We start from the raw sequence: 17559 nt of genomic DNA, 5'->3' as shown, positions 1-17559 counted from the left end.
TAAACCAATATTAAAATTGATGACTCTGAATTATAATGAAACAATGTAATATTATGCATTATGCGTCACTGCTTTCACTAATTAATCAAATTTAATTAAAACATTTATTGAAATTAACGAATTAATAACTGATCCAAAAAAAACATTGGAAATCACAGCCATATCCTCGTACCACAGTAGTCCTAGACTAAATATGAAATATATGCCTGCCTCCGTTGTGTAATGGTCAGAACGCTCGGCTACCATACCATACTGGAGGTCCCGAGTTCGATTCCCAGGGGGGAGGTTAAATAATATGTGTTATTTTTTCACTCCAATATTTATTCAATATTACCCTGTACTGGTACCTGAAATGGAGGGCTAATAACCTTTCTTTCATGTGTAAACAATCAAGTTAAACTCTATTTATATAAAACAGTGCCCTATGAAATAAGTTTTTGAAGAAATATGAAATATCAGTATATAGGTACTAACAAAGATTATCGGGTACTAATCAAAAGATGCATATGTCGATATTTTTTCTATGGATTATGTTTACCATAGACTCAGTTTAGTCTATGTTATCAATGTCAAGATTGATTGAAAAAAGTCGCGTGCGCGGTCTCGGAATTGTCAATGTTCGAGTTCTAAATTTCCAAAGTTTGTTGCCGCATTTATTATTAAATGCAGGCAGTTTCAATCGTTACCATTTATCATGGAAGATGAATTGAAGCTTAATTACTATCTAGTCGCTGGAATTACCCTCTTATGTTTAATTTTGTTGATTATAATCGCTTTTAAACTCTGGTAAGAATTCGTTTATAGGTTATTTTCGTTTCCCGCCTGGTTATAAATATCTTATAATTGGACCGAATTTACTGACTTTACTTTCAATTTACTGTTTTAATTTGTAAATAATGTGTAACTAAGCTAATGCATCGGTTTTTTGTACCCCAAATTAATATTTTGTTTTATAATACATTTTTCTTTTCAGGGATCTTCCAATTCGCGTCAATTGTTGGTTTTGCAACCATAATGATTGGATTCAATTCACACAACGGAATTCTTGGATTTGCCAAAATTGTCAGCAATATAATGGCTTTACCTCAGTTAGTATTACATTGTATTTGATTAAATTTGTTTAGTACTCTGACATTACACATTGACCCATCATTCCTCCGATTCAGAAAATTTGGTTACAAGTTGGAATTTAATTTTGCCAATGGCTAATCGGATGCAAATAATTATTATGTTTTTTTATAAATTTATCTGAGAATAAAGCGACGGTAAGAACACTTACAAAATTTTCAAAATAAAGGTGATAATATTACAACAGTATAAATTGATTGTATAAAAATAAAAACAAAAAAACTCCAGGCCTTGAACCTGAAACCTTTAGGTTGCAAGTTGCCAGAACTCTCGAGTTGAACTTCCATCTATAAAAAAAAAACTGTATATACTTTTTTCCAGGATGGAGATTACAACAAGTCTCTCCAAACTCACTTGAAGAACCCCATTTACTTCAATCACAACCGCCGATCTCCGCAAGTGCGTCACAATGGCCTGTGCCACAAGTGCAATACGAACCAGCAGCTGAAAATCTTACAGTTGGCTAACTTTAAGCCCATGAACGAGAAGAACTTTGATCACGAAATAGAGGCATTTAAGTGAGTAACCCAAAACCATGCTATACTAAGATTTAGTGAAACTACATTGACCCTTTGGTTACCAAAATAGCGAGAAATACCAGAAAGTCAGGTTAGGTGTCCAAATAATTGGCGGGAATATACATATGAGATGCTTGAACATGAAAGAGGCGAAGAATGTTTGCAAAGATAGAGTGGTGTGGCGTTTTATTCTCTCTACCTACCCCTACGGAGAAGCGACGTGATGATTAGTTAGTTAGTTAGTCGGATCCAACATTGTGAATTTATACATGTATCAGATACATTTTGGTCAGCATGTTCCTTGGATTCCTTCAGGGTTGTACACAAATTTTCAATTTACTTTATGTTTTTTTTTCAATAAGTTATACATTGATATTTAAAATTGAATGATCCTATATTTTACAATTAGTTATAATATTATAAAAATTAATGTTACAAAAATACTACACCACTGCTAATAACACATAAAACCAATTTAGTTTCTTTTTAATTTTGAATTAAATTTGAATTTAAGCATAAGAAATTATTGATATTTTTATAAATCCAAAGAAAAAAAAAACTTTATATAACAACAGCTCTCTTGGCTTTAGTGAAATTTCAGTTAAAAACGCTTTATTTAGATTATCTCACAAAATTCATACCGATCTTTTGTTAGACATTTCACAAATATCGAGTTTGTAACACATCAGATAAAATTAATTGACAAACTCTTAATTATTACGCTAAACTCGATAAATTCTTCTCTAAAACACAATTTAAGGTTACTGTTAAAATTTTACAATTGTTTTAGAGGTGAATACTTTTCTCATCTATTTGTAATATTGTTACTTTTTACTCAAAATGTGATTCTTCTTTTACAGTACGCACTTGGACGATGTCTACGAGTTGTGTCACGACTGTCGGAGGCTTGTCAATAAAAAATTACAATCAGAAAAGGGTCATTTCTTGGTCAAAAGAAAGAACCCCCCTAAAGCGAAGAAGATAAATTTTACATCTATGATTACTTCATTTAAAAAGGGTGTATTTATTATCCTGAAAGGTTCCGCAATCGTACTGTTACTCTGTATATTTGTGGACATAATTTTAAATGCAGATATTTTCTTATCGAGAAAAATGGTTCGCATAATGAAACAGCATTATAGAAATGTCACCAATGTGTTCAATAATTCGAAGATTTTAAACGAGGATGTTATGTCTTCAGTTTATCACTTCAAAGAGTCATTGAATAATATGACGGCACTAGTTCATGTATCGAAGTTCATCGACTCAAAATATCTGGATACTGAAACTTTAAAGAGTATGGTTGTTGATTCGCCTTTAGGACAAGTGACCTTTGTCATTTTCTTACAAACATTGACCTCTGCCGGAGCGCTACTTCAAGGATTGATACTGTTACTAGAATTTGGACTGTCTCTCCGACATTTTCTAAATCTAGTTATCTGGTTCCTTTCCTGGTACATCTCCAATACTGGAGATAAATATCTTCACATTTTTCAAGTGAGTTCACATTTTTATCTTATACAGTATTTAATTTTTATCAATATTAGCCATCTTGGTAACTCGAAATTCACTATTCTATAAAAATGCTATTTTTTGTTATTTTTTCAAATAAAAGTAATACAGATTACAGTAGATAGTAGAATGTAAGTAATCCATAATTGATCAAAAAGTGAGATATGTATCTAGTTTTGGCATAACTGTAGATCTGATATAAACAAGTTATGTAACAGTTAGTATTATACTTTCAGACATTTTGTGCGAGCTTCATGGTATCCCCAATCAATGTAAATATGTATCTCAAAACTGACAAATTTCAAACTACCTACTTTTAGCATTAACATACTCTCATTAGAATATGAGCACCGATAATGATCCCAGTCTATGTCTTGACCTTTTGCTTTGCTTGTGGGTAGAATTTGACCATTTATACATCACTAATTTGAATGTATAATGAAAATTTACATTGCATGTGTATTCGGAGCTTCAAAATGTATAATTATGATTGCATTGTTTCAGATAATTTGCGCAGTCTTCTTAATCATCAATACCTCATTGAAAACTGGCAACACAGACGACAATAAGAAAGGAAAAAATGGCGCAGTTTTAAAGAAAATGAAAAATTTGTCCAGTTCAACCTTTTTATCACCCTATAACGACGCAGATATAATCAGCGATGATTCGGATTCAGATGTCACTCACAGAAACTCTATTCCAGATCTCTCAAAAACGAAACCATCGAAATACCCAAATTATTTTGCAAGTAATGGAAATGATCATTCGGAACCCGGTTTATTCAATAAATCATTTTCTAATTCGCATTTTGATAATACAGGAGCGGAAAGTTTAAAAAGTCACGATACATATTTGTCTAACAACTTTTCATTCGCTCCGGGAATGAACATGTGGCAAAGAGATGTTCCAACACATGATTCTGATCTCAATGAAAGTATAAGTACGCTTAATTTAGGAAACAAAAATACCAGTTCTAATAATAGCTCTTTTGTGTTCTCTACAAAGAGATACAACAGTCCTAATGTGTTCATGAGGTCTCCGGCTCCCGTGGTCAGGCGGCCGGTTCTCTCGCCGAGTAGACTGACTCCGGGGACGCAGCACTCCTGGGTGGCGGGAGGCTACTGGGGAGTGGACAGTCCCAAGCAGATATACAATCTCCAAGATACGAGCCGATCTTCTAGTCAGAGTTCCGGCTTTGAGTCCTTGGCCTCTGGATACAGAGTCGCCAGCTCTTTCCCCCCGTCGAAGGAAGAATCGGTGGGCGGGGAGTATTGCAGAAAGTCAGACAGATTCTGCGATAGAAGCGTGTATAGCTCGCACTCAAAGGCCCCGAGTGCGTTTCTTAGTTTTTCTTCGCAAGTCCCGACAATTGCACCGAGTGTCACCGGGCGAAGACCGTTGGTTTTCCCCCACTCTCTTCCCTACAACTACAACAGTAGTTTGAGGAACCTAAACCTTCTGAGCCCCGCATATTTTACTTCTAGCACAGAAAGATCATTCCGCCCGCTAGAAACACCGTATTCTAACTGTAACGATGACCCTAACAATACGTTTAGTTAACCGAGTTTTATTTTCTTTTGGTGTAAATATGTATCTAGAATTTAAGACACTTTTTTACAAAGCACCTTCTCGCTATTTTTATAGCGAGATTACTATTAAGAATGTAAATCTGTTTTGGTAGAAATTGGTGATTTATTTATTTGAATACATTTTAGTACTTTTTAAAGAAAGTTCCCTGACTGTTTTTGACTTATTAGGTTAACTTAGTTTATGATGTTTCTGTTTGCCGTTATAACATATGTAATTTTGACTGCTGTTTTTTTTTTCTTTTATTAAAATATTAATAAAAAACGAAATTTGTTTCATTTCTTGTACTCATAAATATGTATTCGAAAAAAAAATGTTTTAAAATAGTACTGTTTTTCTAATCTTGTACAAGGTTCACATTTAAATTGTATTCCTACCAGAGTCTACCGATTTCCTGGATCAAGAGATTAAATAGTAAAAGGTGGATATGTAATATTTTTTAAATGTTATTATCAATCTATCAGTGTGTAATTGTATTTTCCATTAAGATTCGGCCCACAGTATATGTATTTTAGTCCGCCTCGCAACATGGTAGATTTTCTATTCCTTCGGAGGTAATTTAGGACTGCAGCAAAGGATTTGCTTGGTTTAGCAGTCAAAAGTATTTTGTAAATTTTACTACGACAACGACATGTCTTTCCTTAGGTTTTACAAAAACAAACAGAAAAATTATTGACGATACATCCAAATCAAAAAGGTGGAATGATGAAATTTCAATTGATGCCATGTCTATTATTATTACCATCGCGACAGTCCCTGCAGGATAGGCAGAGATGATAGAATGCCACACCGTGTGTCCCATAGCCCTATAATAATCATGACCTTATAAAAGCCTATAACAAAATCTGTTTTTATGAAGAAAAAAAATATTGAATAGACATTAGGTAAATATATTCAAAAAAATTGTTATGGATATGTCGTCATATTCTTCAAAACAAAATCACCTTTTTTAAGTAGGTTCCCATTTTCTATGAAATGATTTTTATTTCTTGAATGTTTTTCGCAGGTTTTGGGGCACATTTTATAAATTTTATAAAATAAAACAACTTTGTTTTAACCACTTTTTATTGGTACACTTTTTCCAACTGGTTTTAACAAGAACCTTGCTATCAGGGTTTATGTACTAATTTTAAAACATTGAAATACTCATAGTTAGGTTATAGTTAATTACCCTTCCCTTACGATACCAAAAATGAACATGAAATGAAAAGTGATTTAAAAAACGGGAAAAAACTCCTAAATTTTGCTTTTATTGATCATTGCGCAGCGAATACGTCCACTCCGGACGATGACTTTTAAATGATTTTTAGGTTTGGATCTTAGTGCATTAAATATTTTTGTATTTCAGCCAACATTTTTATCTTCTCATAAAAAAATAAATACACATTTAATTTTTTTTAGGTACCCATAACTTTATTTACATTGCGCTGTACAGATTTTTTTTAATAAATAAAATGTATGAATTATATCATTCGGGATTATCAAAAACGAGGCGTGTTTTTAAGAAAACTAACAATGGAGGAAGAATCTTGTTCATTTCTGAAGAATTATCTGATAATTTCTTGAAATTTTCTTCGATGGTCTGCATGCGATCATTAACGATCTTTAGTCTCTGAAAATAAAGGATGATGATGAAATAATGTGATACATTCAACGTGAAATAATTAACTGTTTAGCTACAGCAATGAAGTAGTATCCAGAAAGATTTTTTTCTTTTATTTACAAAAATAATGAAATAAAAAAATCACTAGTGCCAATAAATTTTATAATTTCGTGTCTTAGTACTCTATCATCATCACGAGGGATTATACTGTTTATTCGAGTTTCAGTCCATTGAAACTGCTTGGGCTAGAAAGATGAGGATTATTTAAATGCTAAATAATATATTTAATTAGTGATTATGTATGGAACATAACACCATTTTTTTAAAACAAAGTAATTGTTATTAGTGCCTTATTTTACATAGTTTAGTAAACTAAATGCTGTTAACTCACTTCATTCATTTCCACATAGTAACTAATAGTTTTCCTTTCGCCTTCTTCGACTCCTGCCATGGAAAAACTAGTAAACGAACTCATTTTTCTTTTATTGTTTAATATCTTCTTTGATAGTTGTTTTACTGCGTTTTATAATAAACAACAAAAGTATAAAGTTAGTAAATGTGTCAAAAGTTAAAAACCGACATAAGGATATTTTTTAAATTTACCATAGATATCTGCTTGATGAATCAAACCTAGTACTACAAGTGATGAGTTAGTTTCAAACATGTAGATAGTGTAGTAAAATAAGTCTTGCGTAAAAACGTTTGTATGAATGTGAGTAAAAAATTGTTTGCAGCCATTCTCAAATATTTTCGCCTTATTTTAGTGTGGCAATACTCTTTTCTATACACCTGTCACATTATATTGATGTGTACGTTTTCTCGCAGAAACGTCAAAAATCTTCGTTTCTGCCGTCTGCCGCGTACCTGTTTCGTGAATTAAGATTATAATATTATAGCTTTATTTTCGCTTCAGTTCAAACAATCGTTCTTTTCATGCGTTACAAGTTATCTTCGTATAATCTCAGGTGAGTTATTATTTAACATTGCGTTTAAATACCACGACCCTCTAGAAGAAAGAAACAATATTGAGTAGGATTTGACACTTGATTATTTCTGATCTGCTGATTTTTGCGTTTAATTCTAATATTTTTCCATCATTCTGGTTTAGCTTTTCATAGTAAATTTTCTCGTAAGCTTACGGAAATTTTAAACATTCAATCTATATAACATCGCCATCTGCTTGTGTCTTTCAATTATAACATTTATATTTTCTAATAATATAATGAAACCCTTTTAAAACACATATTTTTAGAGTTATATTTTAATATTTATACTTACATTTGATCATTGTACCTTTGAAAAAAATCCATATTCCATCTTCGATATTTAAAAAAATATTCCGAAATATCGTTTTGGCTTTGCTGCAATGTATCTCTTATTGTTACCTAATGGCCCCTTGCCCAAGAATTTTTCAATGATTTTCAAAAAAGAGTCCATTATCGCTGCATTTTCAGGGACGTTACATGATATTCACATGTCCCTGCATGTTTTTTTTTAAATAAAAGTACCAAGGAAACACATTTTTGTTTCTATACCATCCATATATCAATATTAATAAATTTCATACATTTCCCTTCCCCTTTTGTGTGTGCTTCTTAGTAAATTGTAAAAAATTTTGATCATCCTATCTGGTAAAAATCGCTGGAAAACTATTAATTTATCTGTTTGAATAAAAAATAAAACAAATACGTGTTTTTAAACGTTTAAACTTTAAATACAAATAAATGAAATAGATTTTTAGAAAGTAAAAAAGATAGTAAATAATTTATATTTGAACTTTGTGATTTTCCATTTTAATTATAAAAAAGAGAGGTTAGTTTGTTAAATATGATTGCACAAACAAATAAATACTAACGAATTAATAATTTAAAAAAAAATAGTAATAAATAGACAATAAATACGAAATATTATGTCTAGGCTAAAAAAAATCGAAGTATTAAAATTAATATATTTTTTTATTTATAAGGTAACGTCATTTTCACTGGCTTAAGACGTTATTACAAAAAACGATTTCTTATTTTGCTTACGAAGTGTTGGTTTGCAAAAATGACAAACTTATTATGCAATTGTAAAAATAATGGTGATTGGTTAGTACGTGACCAACTAACTAACCATCGCGCCCCTTCTCCGTATGGGTAGGCCGAGATAATAGATAATAGAACGCCACACCAATCTGACGCGTAAATCAAAAACAACGCGCGCATGCACGACAACGTATACGTCGCTCTCTTTTGCTCCACTGTAAGCTGTCTCCTTCCTAAGTTATATCTTTCTTCTCCCTCGTGTAACGAAATGCGTATAGTAAACGTGATGCACCCTTGAAATTTCACTCTCGACTCTCATCCAATTATTACCACCATTAGCCAAAAAACTTAATTTTTAATATAACGTGGTTTGCAAGTGGACTACTCATGTATGGGAGCGAGGCATGGAGTTGGCAAAAGAAGGATGAAAGCAGACTGAATACATTTGAAATGCGATTCCCCAGGCCAATGTGCGGCAAAACGATGTTTGATAGATGTTCGAATGGTGAAATAAGGAAATAATGCAAGACTGTGATAAGCATTATCGATAAAATTAAGAAAGTTGTGTTGAAATGGTTTGGACACGTGGAACGTGTGAGTGAGGAGAGAACGGCAAATGGAGTTGGGAAAAGAAGCAAAGGAAAACTTGGAACCGTCGGGTATGTCAAATACTCGAAAGCGGCCGGGGTCAGGAGCCGAAATAATCGGCAGGTATGTATAAGGAGACGCATGAACGTGGAAGAAGCGAAGAATGTTTACAAAGACAGGGTGGTGTGGCGTTCTATTCTCTCTGCCTACCCCTTCGGAAAAGCGGCGTGACGGTTAGTTAGTAAGTTTGTTAGTTGGTTTGCAAGTGGTCTACTCAATATTTTCGAATCGCCGCCTAGGAGGTTTCACTTGAAAAGGCTCGTAGTGACGTAACAGTGTCCCAACCCCCTCCGCTTGGTTACGTAGCCGCCCTACATTCGAGATGGAAATGGTCCTTGCTAGTGTTTACGTTGGATTTCCTTTTCCAGCCGCTGCCAGTGGCGTCCCGTGAGCCGGCGCCAGACGGGCGCGACCGTCGCCATGCCGACGACCCAGTGGCGCGTCTACTGAAACGCCGGCCCAAGTAGGCAACCCCCCCAGTCCGCCCGAACATAACCTGCCTTATCGAAATAATATAGAGCAAGTTTAACCCTCGATTCCGGAGCAAAATGTGAAATGTGGAAATTCGATACGCGCTCGTGAGCTCTCGTGTTCCGATACCATTTCGACGTCTTTAGAAAATATTAAATTTAGAAAATATTAAATTACGCGTAAGCTTTTCATTGTGGAATAGCGTTTGATAATTTAAAAATATGACCGTTTTTCATCCAAAGTTTTAAAAATAATTAGATTTTATTGATATGTAAAAAAATCGTCAAAACATCACACATTCATTCATTGTGATATTAATATATAATTTATAAATAATTAAATAATAATAATGGATTTTAAAAATATCGCAATCAATACATTCGCTCGTAAATCCACCATGAGTCTATTAAAACAATTTTCGTTGGATAATGATTGCTTTCGACTCAAATATGTAACTTCTTAAAATAATAATAAAAATATATACTTTTTAAAATGAGCACCGATTCCACCACTGAAAACACAAATGACAGCGTTGTGTGCTCATCCGACGATGCATCCTTTCACGACCCTCTCCCAGTCACTCATGATGGAGACGTTTCTGGGGCGTTTTCATCAGCCGAAGGTCAGGTGGAAGACATCGCAAAGGGTGGAGATGGAGTCGACGGTGCAAATATTTGCAAAGATGAAAGAGGTTCCGGAATAAGCTGTTGTAAAGAAAATCAAGCGGCTGAGTCTAAAAACGTCGGAGAAACTGCGAAAGAACCTGATGAAGATGCAAAGGGTGATTCTCAAGAAGTAACTGGAGATGTTCCTCAGGCAGGTCCAAGTCAAAGTGCGCAATTAAAGTGGTCACATAACGGTGATTCTAGAATCAAGGTCTGGTGGGAAGGTGTACCTCCATGCCCGCTGGAAGAAGAAGACTTCGTTGCACTGTGTCCGTGTGGTAAGTCAATTTTTATTTTAAGTCTAGATTTTCTTTTGTCTCAATCTCTGCAGCAACAAATGACATCTCCTTTTGGTCTGTTACGCGAGACCCTCTTCAGCTCTCCATACGTTAAACAACCCATGTTCTCGTATAAGTCGCAAAATATTCGCATCCTCTGGCGTTTGTTCCCTCTATTACCAGGTGCAGGAAACCCTCCTGTCTTAACACGTGACCGATCCATTTGGCGCCTCTATTCGAGATAGTCGTAAGTTGGTGCCTTCTTCTTCTAGATATACGAGGATGTTAGTATTTACAACGTAGGCTCCCAGGGCAATATCGCCCACTTGTGGGCGATGAAGGAATCTCGGTGGGCAATGCTGGCTTCGGGAGAATTTGGTGGGCGATGCGAGGAATTAAATGGGCAATAACAGATTGTTGATAAAATAGTATGTAAAAATGTTTTGAGCATTTTATATTATGTTTAAAGGAAATATTTTTTTTAATACAAATATAATGCGAAGGGTATTATATTAAAATAGTCGCTCTAACCCAATTTTCAGGTTTATTATTATCAAAATAAAGTTTTATTATTTTTTTTTTACAAAATAACTTAATAAATTCACTTTCAAAAAATCCCAAATTCTTATGAAAAGTTATATAAATACACACGTTGCATTAATATATCGGTGAATATAAAAAAATACGTAAAGGTACCCTCAATATATACTACTATCGTAAAAAGAGATACAGTTTACTAAAGGTAGGTGATGAAAAATATTGACGTACGTAAAAAATATGACCGTACTTATACAAGGTTGCAAAAGCGAAGGTGTACGAGTCCCAAGAGGATGGATAATTAGATTATGGTCATTTAAACCATTAGACAATAGCTTAATAGGTGATGTCTATTTAAATGATGGCTTATTAGATAATAGGTAATTAGATTATAGTAAATAAGATATTGGTTAATTATAATATATTTAATTAATTTATGATAAATAAGATGATGGTTAATGAAACTGTGGTTGATCAGATGATGGCTACATATGTAATTAGATGATAGCTAATAAGATAATGGTTAGTTTAACGATGGTTAATTAGATCTTGGCTAATTAGATGATGGCTCAGATGATGATTAGTTCAAAGATAGTGAATTAGATGATGGCTACACAATTAGATGATAGCTAATAAGATAATGGTTAGTTTAACGATGGTAAATTAGATCTTAGCTAATTATATGATGGCTGGTAGAAGATAGCTTATTAGATGATGGATAAATAAGATGATTATTAGTTAAACGATGGTTAGTTAGACGATAGCTACATAATTAGATGATAGCCAATAAAATAATGGTTAGTTTAACGATGGTTAATTAGATGATGGCTACATAATTAGATAATACCTAATAAGATAATGGTAAGTTTAACGATGGTTAATTAGATCTTGGCTAATTAGATGATGGCTAATAAGATGATGATTAGTTCAAAGATAGTTAATTAGATGATGGCTATATAATTAGATGATAGCTAATAAGATAATGGTTAGGTAAACGATGGTTAGTTAGATCTTAACTATTTTATTTTTTTAACTCCCTACCTTTAAAAAAAACAGCCAAACGAGTATATTTATTAACAAGAAAAACTTATTTTGTTCAATACAATAATGGTGCTTTAATCTAAAATATCAATTACGTTAAATGTAACCTGGGTTCAAAGAAAAATATTTATCGTATATTGGGTCTTGATCTTAATTTTACTTCGTTTCCCGATTTGGAATCACTGGGAAAACGTAGTTAAGTACACATTTATTAGCAGTGTGGCAAGTACCTAGTTGGCAGGCGGCCGGGTGCCGCATTGCGGAAGCGAGGAAGATGTGCGGAGCGTAACAACGGACGGGGAGGATGGTGTCTAGAAGTTCCGTAACCGTGTCGAGACGATCGTCCGATGCTACCCGCTCTCCGTCCATACTTCCTCGTTCTCAGACAAACAATAGGAAAATGCGGATACTTGAAGTGTAACCCAATTCTCAGGGCTTACTTCAGACGATATTCAACATGGCGTCTGGTATCGGTGATTTTGTTCGGTGGCTGTAAATGCTCGATGTATTGAAATAATAAAATTATATATTGAATCAAATGTTGATCAGGAATTTAGCTTTCCTCTCGGCTGCCAGAAAAAATAGGTGGGAATGTAATTTTTTTACCCGCAATGTTTAAAGTGTGTCCAAATCTTTGTTCACAAATCTGGGTTTGGTCCACTTAGGAGTTATACACGAGTATATATTTCATATTGTTATATCAACATAAATGTAGAAGAATATGGAAAATTTAGTATTTATAGGGCTTACGACCTGTCATATGCTGGTTAAGTGATCATTTTACACACGTGTAACATTCACCATTCTACCCATGAATGAAAACCACACTACTTTTTTTTTAACTCCTAGATATATGATTAATTTTATGCCTCACATATCGGTTACTCCTTTCAAGAACGTCATAAATCAAAAATCGTCAATTTCCAGTTGTTCATATTTTCGGAATGCCCAGAAAATGTACTATATCCCAGCAAAAGCGGCATATTTTTAACTTAATATTTACCCGCTACAAGGCAGAAAGTGTCGTTTATGCATTTTGAAGAAAAGGTATTGATTAATTAATTTTTTAAATAAACTTAATATTTTTCAAATGGAGAAAAAACCTTCAGGTTTTACCTCAAAAGATCTGTTGCGCAGTAAAAAGTTTAATAAGTGGCTTGATATTTATTTTTCATACATTGCATTATATTTTTAAACTTTCAAAATGTTCTCCCGAAAAAAAAGAAGGGTTAGGTTCCATGTAACCGGTTCCTATTTTTAATAAATGCTTTTGATTAAGTTTCATGTTTTTAATTGCGTAGTCTGCCAGATGAATGTTTAGTTTTTAAGGGTTAAAGTACGCGCACCGCAGATTGAGTATAGCTACGATAGACGACGCGTGCCTAATGTAATTCGATATATGAATGTAGCATATTATTATTAAACATGGTTTTATATGCAATGAATTGTCCTCTGCGGTTAGTTGCGGACCACAGGTCGACCTACATCTGTTCTGAGCTCCGTGGACAGGTATTCTGTCGAGGCATCGCTAACTGAAAGCAACAAGCATCCTAACTAGCTAACTAATCATCACGCCGCTGCCCGCCGGGGTACGCAGAGACAATAGAATATTTTGTATTTTTTTGTTTTGAATATTGAAAGCATTAACTTTGTGGATCATATTAATATATTATTTTGAGAAATAAAAAGACTGTGTTTTGATCCACTCACATTTTTATTAACCAACTAATTTCGGCAACAACCTGTTGCCCTCTTCAGAAGAGGGCAACAGGTTGTTGCCCAAACTAGTTGGTTAATAAAAATGTCAGTGGATTAAAACACAGTCTTTTTTTTTTCAAAATAAAAAAATAAAAAATATTTTGAACATTGAGAGGAAGAAAACAAAGAAGAAAAAAATTAAAAAGAAGACAATTGAATCACAAAGGGAATATTTTTAAAAGTGATTTCATTCCGATTCATTTCTCTTCTTTCTCTCTTTAAATTTGATTTTTTTTATGAATGTCAGACCGTAACAATTTCATTAAAATATATTTTTTATTTGCATTAATTGTATACATTGATTTAAAATAACAATTATAAACGTATTTAAAATATTATTTGCAGAGACCCACCAAGCCACCTTGTGTGTTTTGTCGGTGGAGTTTTTTTATAATCATTTTTTATTGCTTTTATCCATTTTAACCTAATATACACACAAAAAGAGAGAAAAAAATTAAAATATTATAATTATTATAAAATTATAAAATATTATAATATAATATATTATAATAAACTATTTTACAATTTTCATAGAATTAACTCTTGATCATTTACCCATTCCTTCATTTTTCCTTGGTTCCAATCTACATTTGACTTAATGATGGAATGATCATTCCGAAACCGGCAGTCACGAAGTAGTATTTTTTTAAGTTGTATTACGCCAAGTGAACGATGAATGATAAGGAGAGTGTTAAATAGCTTTTCATTTTCAAAAAAAATCCACCACCATTTTAAATGATAGTCATTACTGATACCCCCATAACCCACTCAGAAATAAATTACTGTACAATGTGATGGCAAATGAATAGATAGAGTCCCTCATCGTATTTTTAGAGTCATCCAGAAATATGATTAATTTTGATGAGTTGCTTCACTTGTCGACTTCCGGCACAATCTGGTGCTGGCTGACGTAACCCTTGACCCGTGACTCTGGCTGATTGGGAGGCGTCTCGAGAACCCATCGCCAAAGTTCAGACGATGCTGGGGTCAACGCATCTTGTCATCATTCAACCAGCTGGACAGAAACACAAGTATAAATATATATCGGTAGTGTAAAGGCTAAGGGGTATATCTGTCTCAGACCAAATTTTACAGGAGAGCAAATACAAACTTGTGACACTTACAACATTTTGAGTGTGTCCAAATACTTGTTCACAAAATCTGTATTATCTCCAATTACGGGAGTTATTTTCATATTATTTTTTGACATCTAATCAAAGATGAAGAAGAATATGGAAGTCTGGGCATTTACGGGGCTGACGACCGTCATAGGCTGGTTTAAGTGATCACTTTACACACGTGTAACATTCACCAATTCTACCCATTATTGACAACCACACTACTCAAATTCTTGGATGATAGGTTAAAAAATAATACAAACTGGTGAAATTAAATAACTCATTTGTTTTATGTATTTTTATATGTACATAACGTAATCATACAGGAGAAAGTGACCAAGTGCATTGTTTTACAAAAACGTGATCATTGACTATTTGATAACTTACTGGCTTAATATTGCCCTGAAAAAATTACACAGGATTTTAAACTTGGAAGCATAATATATTGACTTGTTGAAAATGACTAACTGCATTGGTGTTTATTTTCTTGCAAAAGTGACTTAAATGGCCCTCCTGAACACTTTCTCCTGTACGACTACGAAATCTTAATAAAACTAAATTACTATTGCAACTGCAGCTATATCCTTTTGCCAGATTATAGAATATACTACTTTAGACATTTTGTGGAACAAACGTAGAAAATAAAAAATTTGACAGATATACCCCTTTGCCATTACATTACCGATATATAGGCTTACCATGATGGATCATTTGCAGACGGGAGGAATATCTAATTTAACATAATCAACATATAAAGGATTGTATTAGACTCGTTTTGTGTTTAATAACAGCCGATATAATCAATATTTTCATTCATCACTTTCTTCTGGAAAATTCACCTTCGTAAAAACGATGTTTTCGTTAATTCTGCAAAAAATGTCAATTACGTTTATGAATTTTTAAATGAATGTATATATGTATTTATATGCAAATATAAAGTTAACAAATAAGTAAATGTTTTTATTTTTTTTAACCGTTTTGTATTGAATAAACAAGTTTTTCTTAGAAATAAATATATGGTTTTGAAAATAAACAATTATCGAAAGGTTAGGAGTTAAACATTTTTTTTTTCAATATTTATTGTTTAAAAAATCTAATTCCAATATATGTATATTCAAAAAAAATAATTGTGCACTCGTCTGGCTTCTCGCACAACCGATCGCTTACTGAATTGTGTGTTTGCGAGTACCCCCTCAACCTCGAGCTGCTATTCCTCTCATCTTCTCATTTACTATTTACTAATCGTTCTCCATTTCCTTTCCCGTTTAGCAGTATCCGGCAATGTCCTTTACCCTGAGCTCCATCGCCTACGCACAATCGGTTGGTTATAAGAGTCAGAAGAAGTCGAAATATTCCTGTCGCAAATCGTATTATAGCTTTATCGTTCAGCGTGGCGGAAAATTGACAATAAACTAGCCTGTCATTTTTTCTTCTGTTTTTGTTTCATTAACTCGACCCCCAGAGTTCATTTGACAATGTCAGTAATGAATAGGTTTACGATACCGGGGCGATTGTGTTGACGCGTCTGCATTCAGCTAGCGCGCATCATTATATTTTCAGGTATACGACGTACTAACCATCATGCTATCTTGCTCTTTATACAAATTTATGCCAGTCATCTTTCTCTTATGAGCTCCTTTGTGGTTTTCCAAAATTGTATTTATTTAGTTGTCAGTGACAGGGACATTGAAAGCTACTAAATGTAAATTAACAGTAAAATCTGTATACAATTTTTTCACTTTTTTTTTAATTTTCGCAACTTAGTTAATAAAAAAGTTGCTTTGCAAGAGTGGTCTATCTGAGAATGAGATAAGCATTACCGATAAAATTGAGAAAGGTGTGGTGAATGGTTTGGGCTTGTAAATTGAATGACTGAAGAAAAATACTAAAACAAATTAACATGGTAAATGTAGTGGTAAATGTTAGTAATACTAGCAGATGAACACCGAGGAAAACTTGGCATGATCATGAGTATTTCAAATGCTTGAAAGTGGTCAAGTCAGGAGTTGGAATAATCGGCGAGTATGAGGATAATGTATGAGGAGATGTACGAACGTGGAAGCGAAGATTGTTTGCAAAGATAGATTGGTGTGGCGTTCTTTTCTCTCCGGTTAACCCTGCAATGAAGCGAAGTGATGGCTACAGTCTGTTCACAGTTATTTTACCTTCAGTTTTTTTAAATGATTTATAAGTACTCCAAATAAATAATTTTAAAAAATGTTCACAGTTATTTTACCTGTAGCTTTTTAATTTTTTTAAATTATATATTTATACTGCCAAATAAATCATTGAAAAAAAAAACTATAGGTAAAATAACTGTGAACAGTCTGTAGTTAGTTAAATAGCTTACCTACAAATGTCAATATACATATCGTAGTCATACAGGAGAAAGTGACCAAGTGCATTTTTTACAATAACGTGATCATTGTCTATTTGATATCTTACTAGCTTAATATTGCCCTGAAAAAAATCCCAAATTATTTTTAACTTGGAAGTATAATATATTGACTTGTAACAAATGTCTAACTGCATTGATGTTTATTTTTTTGCCAAGCTAAAGTGACTTGAATGGCCCTCTTGAACATTTTACGTTTTGTTAGTTGGTCACTTTCTCCTGTACGACTACGATATGCACACGAGACACTAGACATGAATCGACACAAAAGCTTGA

At 33.4% G+C, this 17559-nt stretch overlaps 2 protein-coding genes and 1 long non-coding RNA gene across 4 annotated transcripts in view; 2 read left to right on the top strand and 1 right to left on the bottom strand.

Moving 5' to 3' along the window:
* The first annotated feature begins 562 nt into the window (after window positions 1–562).
* Window positions 563–5014, top strand: LOC148310566 (uncharacterized). The gene is made up of 5 exons (XM_088258253.1): window positions 563–786; window positions 974–1088; window positions 1450–1646; window positions 2507–3143; window positions 3663–5014. Exons 1-5 carry the CDS (start codon window positions 695–697, stop codon window positions 4716–4718), a joined length of 2097 nt encoding a protein of 698 aa, XP_088114379.1. The 5' UTR covers window positions 563–694; the 3' UTR covers window positions 4719–5014.
* A 778-nt stretch (window positions 5015–5792) lies between these two features.
* LOC148310565 (uncharacterized) lies at window positions 5793–6958 on the bottom strand. The gene is made up of 2 exons (XR_015837383.1): window positions 6740–6958; window positions 5793–6357 (listed from the first exon to the last, which is right to left on the bottom strand). It is a non-coding gene; the product is annotated as an uncharacterized LOC148310565 (long non-coding RNA).
* Window positions 6959–7167: 209 nt separating this feature from the next.
* The window catches only part of LOC148310564 (E3 ubiquitin-protein ligase HECW1-like), a 220867-nt gene continuing 210475 nt past the window's right edge, over window positions 7168–17559 (top strand). For both annotated transcript variants that reach the window (XM_088258164.1, XM_088258163.1), the window contains exons 1-2: window positions 7168–7313; window positions 9389–10434. In XM_088258164.1, the coding sequence (XP_088114290.1) occupies window positions 9984–10434 (451 nt within the window). In that variant the 5' untranslated portion in view covers window positions 7168–7313; window positions 9389–9983. The remainder of the gene's footprint in view (window positions 7314–9388; window positions 10435–17559) is intronic.

The sequence above is a fragment of the Brachycentrus maculatus genome, unplaced genomic scaffold (assembly GCF_059751285.1).
Source record: "Brachycentrus maculatus isolate JH-2025_06_01 unplaced genomic scaffold, ASM5975128v1 h1tg000091l, whole genome shotgun sequence".
Classification (NCBI taxonomy): Eukaryota; Metazoa; Arthropoda; class Insecta; order Trichoptera; family Brachycentridae; genus Brachycentrus; species Brachycentrus maculatus.
The sequence above is the reverse complement of the archived record's forward strand: the minus strand, read 5'-3'. Positions and strand labels throughout refer to the sequence as shown.